This window comes from Tympanuchus pallidicinctus, unplaced genomic scaffold, assembly GCF_026119805.1.
Source record: "Tympanuchus pallidicinctus isolate F22 unplaced genomic scaffold, pur_lepc_1.0 scaffold15, whole genome shotgun sequence".
In the NCBI taxonomy this organism is placed as follows: Eukaryota; Metazoa; Chordata; class Aves; order Galliformes; family Phasianidae; genus Tympanuchus; species Tympanuchus pallidicinctus.
This window is the reverse complement of record NW_026294669.1, coordinates 25,989,933-25,999,622: the sequence shown is the minus strand read 5'-3', so window position 1 is coordinate 25,999,622 and position 9,690 is coordinate 25,989,933. Positions and strand designations below refer to the sequence as shown.

The window sequence follows — 9,690 nt, the reverse complement described above, 5'->3', positions numbered from 1 at the left end:
AAGCATCTGTTACAACTTGTATTCCCCATACTGGCACTGCAGCAGCGAAACACAGTAATTTCATTTGCTTGTCCTAAATGGCTATTTCTCTCTATTGCCTATGGTTTGAAAACTAAAAACAGAAGTCGAGGTTTCTTTTCTTGGGGGGAAAAAAAAGGATTTTTTGGAGATAGTCTTAGTTATTTTTTCAGTGACGTTCCTGCTGTTCAACACTGCCTCTGTTACTACCAGTTAGGCTGCTGTTGTGTTTCAGGCAGTTTTAAATCAAGCTGTAAAACCTGGACTTTATGCCTTACCTTCTTCAACTTGCATTAAGTATAGATATCTTTCAGAGTATGAAAGGATAAAGAATGTGACCTGAGAGAAGGGAGAAGTTAATTTATGTACCTCTGAAATCACATCACTGTTATTACAGCACATGTTCCATTGTTATCCATCCTTACTTTTGTTGCTCAAGATGCTCAAGATGATGCTACACACAGAGATAACATTTACTCTTAATATCTAAGGTCTACTTATTTTGCTTATTCTATAAAATGGCCACTTGAAGCACTGCGTAAGAAAAGCTGGAACACCTGCTTAGTGCTGAATCTTCACTAAGTGTGGTTTGTTCACCAGATCTACTAGTACACTGGAAGCTCTTGCAAGGAAAAACTGATGTAAAAACAGCTCAGAATATTCCAGATAAAATTGCACGGCTGTCACAGGGATTAAGATTTTTTTTTTTTTTTTTTTTTTTTTTGAGGATAAGGTACTTTGGACTTCTTTTTGTGGCATCAAAGTTGGTTTTTTTTTTCCTCATATTTATGCAATTACTTTTAAATATATATTTAATATTTTCATTTATCACTGAAATATTTAGTTTGAAGTAATTTTCTTTAAAACTTTAACACAATATGCTTGCACAGCTATGGGTTATAGAATCACTGTTTAAGTAGTCCTTATAAATGCTTAGAATTTGTCTTGAAGCTAATGAAGAATATTTTGTGAGCAGAAATTTATGCAAAATTTCCACAGGGCCTACGATCATTAATTTGCTGAGTTTAACCACAATTCAGAATTACTTTGGAGACTAAACTGTTACATAGGTGGCTCCAAAATTAATGCTTCCAGTTTAATTCTTTCAGAACTCTAACAAAAAGCACAACAATACTATTTAATAGAGGAAATTCTCAGCTACAAAACATTATTTTCCAGCAAGAGGCTGCATGCTGTGCTCATGAAAGCTTGCAACAGCAGAGGTGACCCACTGTTGCCACCACTGGAATGTGTCACCCTTGCCTTGCTGTGCTCAGTTCCTCTGCTTGGTCTCTCTAAACTTTCAGCAAGCATCGATGAATGTCAGTGGGTGCCATTTTCTCCACATAGAGGAATCCAGTGACACACCTTTGCTTCATCCACACTTCCACATGAGACACCATTTTGTCAGACTGCCCCTCTGCTGCCTCTGTCACACACAACAGTGTGAGATGGGATACTGGTGGGGAGGTTCAACCTCTACTGCCATACTGCTAACATCCACCTCTGACACTGTGAGCCATCATGAGAAAATAGGAGGCATTATTTTTCAGAGCAGGCCTCATAGAAAGTACTAGCAGTTCACTCAGTTCATTTTGCTCTATGGGAACACATGCTCTTTGTGAAAGTGGGAGGTTTGTCTTAATATTTTAAGCTACCTTAACAGAACAAAGTAAAAAAAAATTATACGGTCAGCTCACATATTAAGAAAAAAAGTGTCTTGTAACTTTCAGGGTCATATAAGCAACGTTAATTAAGTAAAGCTACTCAGCTCTTCTGCCATTCATAGATGAGTATGTCAACTCCGAGGAATCAGTAAGCTCTCCATCCTTAAAACACCTGAAATGTGTTCTACTTCTCACATTAGTCTGAAATAGCTGGATTTTCCTGAGAGGTTTTGCTCTGTTTTGTTAAACAACAAAGCTTTGTACTTCAACAAAAGGTACAACAGGTTCAGTAACTGCAACAGCCATCTCTTATCTGACCATTATATACAATCATCTGTCCTGAACCCAGACTGCTGTGGGTACGTATGCTGCAACTCAGAAGGACCCCAAACAGTTCAGGGAAGAACAATCCGGATGCAGTTGCAGCCTTAGAACCTCTTCTGCATCCTCCACGTACGAGTATTTTTTAACACATAAACAACGCAAAACATTGAAATTAATCAGGATAAAGTATTCCGGAGCTTGCGTGTGAATTGCATTGCTGTAGGAAATTTAAATCACACGTAGTATTAACCCACCGGGCACCCACCCGGTTCTGTTCGAGTTTGACAGCGCACAGCCCCGCAAGCCGCCTCTCACGCTGCCCGGTGTCTGCCCGCTGCCGCCCGGCCCCGCCCTCCTCGCGCAGGGCCTTTCCGGCTGCTGCTGCCGCTGCCTGCGGTTTGCTGCCCTGAGGGTTCCGCGTTGGGACGCGATGTCTCTGCAAGGGGCGGTAGGGGCTGCGGAGTTGGTTTTCTATGTCAATGGCAGAAAGGTAAGTGTCGCTGGGAGGGAGTTTGAAGGAAGGGTAACTGCTGTTTCACAAGTAGCCCCGAAAGGCGTGGGCACAGATAGGATCTAGTTTTCTTAGATTTCGTCCTTGGGAACCCGTAATTGAATCCTTCGAAAGTCTTTGGAATGTGAATCAGTCAGCTAGTATTGTTACGGTTAGTTAGTTCTCTTGCATTACAAGTACTGTAAGAAAGGGAGAAGCATCGGAGGAAGACAACTGTTTCTTAAATCATCCTGTTTTAGCTAGTTCTGCTGAGTTTGGGAGGGGGAGTATCAAAATGAAGTGAACTTTCAGTTGGCTGATGAATTAACTAGTTTTTTTGCTTGTATGTGTCTGGCTTCTCATCTTCAGTGGTTATTGGAGAAGAAAATTACGTAGGAACGAAAGTTGTTAGCAAGGTTCAAGTGCCAAAATCTGGGCTGTTCTAAAGATAATACTGCAAGAGCAAACCAAAGCTTGTTACTGATTAAACGCAACTGCGAGGAACTAGCTGATTCTAAGCAATAAGAAATCCTAAGGAATAAGACTCTCTGTAACGGAGACATAAATGTGGGCATTTTTATTGCTCTAGTTGTTAGCCTAGTAAGATAAGTGAAAATTTCTATAAACAAAACTAGAGAAAAATTCCTCTTGGCAGCCTTAGAGGCTTCCTCTGGTGTTCATCCTAGTGGGTTAAAGTGCCAGAGAGACTCTAAAATCTGCAAATGATTAATTTGTTATGCTGTGCTATCTCTATTGTGGCAAAATCCTGTTGCATTTTTATTTCTAATGTGATTGAAGTTTAGTTCCCTCAGTACGACCTTTCAGTGAGCAGCATTTATTTTTAGTACAACCTGACAGAATACGTATCTGTCTATGAAGGAATCTGTGGGCTTTGGCAATACAAGTAGTCCTATGAGAGTGAACCAGAGAATGTTTTTGTTCTGGTTTTGTAGGAGTGTAACTCATGTCCTGAATTTTGAAAAGCTCTACTTTCTTGAAGTATGCTTGTCTTTTTTTACTGCAGATAGTAGAGAAAAATGCCGATCCTGAACAGATGCTGCTGTTTTATCTGCGAAAGAGACGTATCCTTTTCTTGATCATTTTTCCTTCCAGTCACTTAGTTGAAAGCCTTCTTCAAGTAGAATTCTTGTAAGTGATAATTAAAGCGCTGTTTTCCAGGTTAAAGAACCTGTGACTTCCTTAAGGTAAAATAGCTGTATTAAACAGTATGATGTTCTTAAGTCAAATGCTCTTCAATGAGCTGCTGTGTTTTCAGCCTAGTTTCCTAAACAAACAAGCTATCCTATTAGGCACAAGTTACATGTGTTTATCTATCTGTCTGTTCCTAAAAAACTTTTGGCCAGTATGAATAAAATTTAACAACATATTTGTCTCCAAGTTTTGTAAAAAGTCTCTCTCCCTAGAAAGAAGAAATACCTTGTGATGATGGCCTAAATCTGTTCCAATTTTGTAATAAATTTTCTTCTAAGTGTTCCAAACAGATTTCTAAACTCAAAACAAACAAACAAAAAAACAAACAGGTTTTAATAGCAAGTAAATATGAACGAGTATGTTTTTAAAACAGAAAAAAAACAATATAATAATTAACAAAACAGAATTTGAAAGAACTAGAACTCACATTTGCCAGTTTTCTTTTTGCAGACAATTTTGTCTTCTGTCTTGGTTTCAGTCCACAGTTCAGTGGCTTTCTGTGTTACAAATTCTGAAGTACTTTCTCTGATCTTTCCCTCTCTTTCTGTTCACCTCTTCAGAGGTTTGACTGTGTCTGCTCTCAGCTGTTAGCTTCCTAGGCTGTCTCATCAAACACATCCCTGAAGAACAAAATGATAGATACCATACACTAGAGAATTCACACGACAGAGAGTTTTTATAAATGTCTCAAAAGAAAAACTTGAATTGGAACATTTCATTACTTCTCAGTTGTGGGGAGAGCCTGAAGAAGAGTAAGTTTCTGTAGTTCTGGTACTTAAGAAATTATTCTTCAGTAATCTGAGCAAGTTCAGACTCTGTTGAACTAAAAAACGTAGCTCCATATCAACTTTACCACAAGAGTTGTACTTCATTGGTTAAAGCACATTGGTGAGTGTCCCATATACAATATTGCGCTGACTTTATCTGGCTCTTCGAAGACTCATCTGACCTTGTTATATCTTTGTAGTCTGTCTTTAAAATGGGGGTAAGATTAATTTGTTTTCAGGACCTAGTTGATGGTTTTACTTTACAGTTCAGATATCAACTTAGAGTATTCCTGCATTTTGTTGCTTATGTCTGTACGATAGTGTGCCATTCCCTGAGATGTGCCTGCACAATTGTGTCTAAAACCACTCAGCCAGATTGAGGTACTGATTTTTTTCACAACAAATTTCCATGCATGAGATAAAATGGGTAGGAGGACAGCTAATTTTGACTATAAATGGGCCTTCCTTTTCCAGTGGCACTTCTGGGGAAAAATTGAAGCATTAGTTTCAGTCTCCTGAGGTAAAATTATTGTGAAACTTGTTTAATTCTTGTTTCTGTCCCAGCTTACTCTTTGCCAAAAAGAATTGAGTTTCCTGCTTCCTTGAAAACTGGATTTTGATTGCATCATTCCTTAGCTTCAGTCTTTTTTTTTTTTTTTTGCTAAAAATTATATTCCAGTAAAGAAAGCAACACAATATTTGTGCTATTGAACGTAACCAATTATGTATTTCATCAAAATTTATGAAAAAAGATGGTCCTCAGTCTTTATAACAGAATAAAAGCAGAAATAAAACTTTTTTTCCCTAATAGTGGAATTTCAGTCCGTCTTACAGGAACTAAGTATGGCTGTGGAGGAGGTGGCTGTGGTGCCTGCACAGTGATGATATCAACTTACGAGCCAGCTGCTAAGAAGATACGGTATCCTTAACAAAAAGTCTGGAAAGCTCTATGCTGTGGTTTATGACTGTGGATACAGTTTCCAGGCATGAACATATGGAACTGTAAAAATGCAGTTGTAAAACCTGCACTAATTAGTAAAGTACTCCCAAGGAAGAGTTAATTTAATCTGAAGAAGGTTACTGTAAAAAATTCTATTAATTCAACTGTGCCATTTGTTTGCTAATATGTTACGCTGAAATGCTTTGTTTACTCATATATGCTGATAGCTGCAGTGAGAAGTTCTCTCTTTAGGAGAATTAATTTAACATCTTTTGTATTTACACTGGAACATTGCTTCTCTTAGCAGTTTTGTCTCACTGTGTGAGGATAGGGTAGCCAAAAGCAGGAGGTGGATCAACCCAGCCTTCTAACACTGCTTTCTGTCCTTTCCGAAAAAGGACTTTGAGCCTTGCAGTGCTAATAGATTATGTCTGCTAGTTTTGTCATTAAACTGAATGTGGGAATAAGTTACTTTTAAATTGGGAAAAGTTCAGTGAAATTGTTAAATGGTAACGTCATTGCTAATTGAATGTTTTTTAGAGGGGGGGGAGATCAAAATGTGCTAGTTGTTCCTTTAGACAATTGCATTCCATCGGAGTACAATAGAAATTAAATGTTTAATGTTATTATAAGAGTTGACATTAGAAGAACCAGAATGACTCAGCCAAAAGTAAACTTTTAAACTCTTGTGAAACAAAACATTTTATTGTTAACGATGAGAAGCTTTCCAGAATTTTCTTTTTGACACATTGTTCCTACTTAGAATGATATATATATATATTTTTTTTCGTCTTAAATTAGAATTCCTTTGGATCAGAAATTTGAATTTCAGTTTATCAGCAGGGGACTTGCTTCCTACAGAGAACTACACCAACTTTCCCCACTTTCCTCTTCCAAAACACACTTGAAAGGTGCTTATGGGTAGGATTGATGAGAGGACCATTAGAAAAAGACTGAAGTATTAAGGAAGAAAAAAATTCTCCACAGCTATCAATATTATGCCCTTGTTTATTCAGCTTGGGGACGAGAGATGCAGCTAGTAAGGAAACTCTTCTATAATGCCTTAGTCTCCTCTCTTTCCAAATGATGGCAATGATTGCCTAGTAAGTATAAAATCTTGATTTACTGCAAAATAATATTCGCCTTTATTCACCTTAATGTTCCAAAGACACTACTCAGCAAATGCATGCTTGCTTCCCATTTGCTCCTTGCATGGTATGGCAGTCACCACAGTGGAAGGTGTTGGAAGTACAAGAACCAGAATTCATCCAGTTCAGGTGAGAATACAGTATCACTATGTAAGAAGAGGATTGATTTCTTTCTTTGTATAGACTGTCTGTAGTGACAGTGTTTTTTGGGCATGGGAGTTTCGTGTTTCGATTATTCTTCCTGCTAAATGATAACAGAAGGCAACACAAATTTCTAATTGTTGGTTGTTTCATCAAGAGTGATGATTTGTGGCTGGTGATAGCCCTTGTTGTAATACTGACATCCTGATCAAATAGTACTTAAGATCTGTGCCACTTGGGCTAATGGCGCATCTTGGACAATGCCCTTTCTGTGATGTAAAAGAGACGGAAGACTACTGAAGGTTAGTTAATTTCCTTGGTAATATGTGCTGGGGCATCATACCCCAAATAATTATTTGACAATGTTTAAATCGTTTTCCTTAGTTCACAATTAGTTTCAAGACAGCATTTACTATGGCTTTCTTGTTTATGAAAATTTGATAGAAAGGCAAAGTACACTGAAAACAGTGCTGTTTGTGGTGTTTCGTTTTAGGAAAGGCTTGCTAAGTGCCATGGCTCCCAGTGTGGTTTCTGTACCCCTGGAATGGTGATGTCCATATACACTTTGTTAAGAAACCACCCAGAACCAACTTATGAGCAGATGACTGCAGCTCTGGCTGGTAAGTATTGTCACTTTTAATTTGTAGTTATTTCATCAAACCATTTTCTTCTGATGCTTTATGCATGTGAGTGTAAGTCTGTGCAAGCACACGTGCATGTATGTGCTCTAAATTGTGTTTCCCAACAGAATTACTGTTATTCCCTGTCATTCTTTTCTCTTGAAAAATTAAGAAACCGTGGATTGTTTCAGGGACAGGTGTTCAGGTGTTAAAAATGTCCTCTTTTGAAGTGCTTTAAATCCAATTTGCAAAATATAACAGCAGGTTGGATGTGTAGCTGTACCTGGAAGTTTCTGAGATCCTGTTACATCTGGAGTTGAGAGTATCATAAGCCTTATGGAGGAAGGCCCCTTTGTGGTAGGAATTAATCAGTCAAATGAGGTAAAGGCACGTGCAGGCCATCTAAATTGCAAATTGAAACATCATTTGCAGGTAAAATATCCTGTTATCCATTATGCCATGAAGTCATAATGGAGACAAAGGCATTTCCTGTTACAATGAGAGGAACTAGGTGGAGGCATAATGCTCGGCTCCTCCACTATTAAGAACAGATTGAAGGGATGGAAAAACATTTGGAGTGGGTGAGGAACCTTTTACATTCTCTTATCTCCTGAATACTAAGCTGTAGTCAGCATTCCCTCTAGTGAATCATAGAATCATAGAATGGTCTGGGTTGAAAAGGACCACAATGATCATTGAGTTTCAACCCCCACTGCAATGTGCAGAGTCGCCAACTGGCAGACCAGGCTGCCCAGAGCCACATCCAGCCTGGCCTTGAATGCCTCCAGGGATGGGGCATCCACAACCTCCTTGGGCAACCTGTTCCAGTGTGTCACCACCATCTTTTTGAAGAACTTCCTCCTAATATCTAACTCTACTTTAAAACAAAAGCCATTTTTTCTCTCGAGCTGCTAGTTCTTAAGTCTAGTGATGTGATGTTTTTATGTCTTTCAGAAGGCTAACACTTTCCCTTGAGCTTCAAAAACACAAATCTCATGTTCTGAAGTACAGTGTACTTCAGAAACATCATTAAGATGTTTCTTAATGATTTCCTTTATCCAGGGAACTTGTGCCGCTGTACTGGGTACAGGCCCATCCTAGATGCCTGTAAAACCTTTTGTAAGGTAAGAACTAGTGATTATAGGAGTACTTTCATCACTGTGTTGTGATTATTAGTACTCTCTAGTGTATTAATAGTTTATGCCTGTTGCTATGTTTATAAACTAATGTTTTTCCTGTTGAGGTAGGTGTATGAGGAGCAAGAATTATTCTGAAATACAGTATCTATGCATATACAAGTCACAAAGATTTTTATTAATATCATATCTATCTTTTCTTAAGTCTGAGTAAGGTATCTAGTGGCCTAACCTGTGTAAAAGTAAAGGGTTTTTTGGGATTGCCACAAATGAACTAGCCTGGTTTATGAAGGGTAATCCAAAGTAACTCCCTGATGTGCTTTTTTTCCATTAGTCAGTGCCGACAAAAGTAACATGTCAAAGTGAAAGAAGGAGACCGAACTGACTGTGGATAAAGGAAATAATACAGAATGTGTACTCTCACAATTCCACCAAATTTGATATACTAGAAATTATTTTCTGCTAAGGACTTTGATATCATATGATTTTAAGATATTATTGGATATTGTTTCTTTAACACACATGTACTTCCAATTAAATGTATTATTAAATGTCATCCAGACATTCTTCATTGAAATGTTAGGAGATACTCTTAAATGACCTGTAATATAAAGAGAGAAGGGCTTAAGCAGACTTTAAATCACTGCCATTATGGGAAATATTTTAGTGATGGAATATTCTTACTTTAGGATTCTGTTTGTTGTCAAAGTAAAGCAAATGGGAGCTGTTGCTTGGATCAAGAAGAGGATTTATTTGACAGAAAAGAGAAGGTAATATTTTAAGTATTGTAACTGTCCTGGTTGGATATAGAACTTAGAGAAAGTATTTTGCATTAGTTCTTGTTGTTGAAGTATTCAAGATATATGCATACTCTGTCATTTTGATCTACCTTATTCCTTCCATACTATTACATTTGTAATATGTGAAATAAGATATTTTATTATTCCTCACAATTAATTTAAAAATTCTTACAAACATTGAGTTATTTGTGTACTTTTATGTAGAGGAGATGATGTAGCAGATATTCTCAGCTTTACTTATATTGTAATCATTGCATTGTATGAGAAAGTTAAAAGAAGTTAATACTTGTGGATTGTGATAAAGACAGTTTAATAGGATAAAAAAAGGGATAGTAATAGTAATGATGATAAAAGAATACACAAAACAAGTGATACACAACACAGTTGTTCACCCCTTACTGACTGATGCCCAACCACACCACATAGC

The 9,690-nt window shown here is 37.6% G+C and overlaps 1 protein-coding gene across 1 annotated transcript in view; it reads left to right on the top strand.

Moving 5' to 3' along the window:
• Positions 1-2,361: 2,361 nt before the first annotated feature.
• AOX1 (aldehyde oxidase 1) overlaps positions 2,362-9,690 on the top strand; it is a 39,722-nt gene continuing 32,393 nt past the window's right edge. The window contains exons 1-7 of the mRNA XM_052676406.1: positions 2,362-2,503; positions 3,528-3,581; positions 5,301-5,397; positions 6,587-6,695; positions 7,201-7,327; positions 8,390-8,451; positions 9,153-9,233. Coding sequence (XP_052532366.1) covers positions 2,440-2,503; positions 3,528-3,581; positions 5,301-5,397; positions 6,587-6,695; positions 7,201-7,327; positions 8,390-8,451; positions 9,153-9,233 — 594 coding nt within the window. The 5' untranslated portion in view covers positions 2,362-2,439. The remainder of the gene's footprint in view (positions 2,504-3,527; positions 3,582-5,300; positions 5,398-6,586; positions 6,696-7,200; positions 7,328-8,389; positions 8,452-9,152; positions 9,234-9,690) is intronic.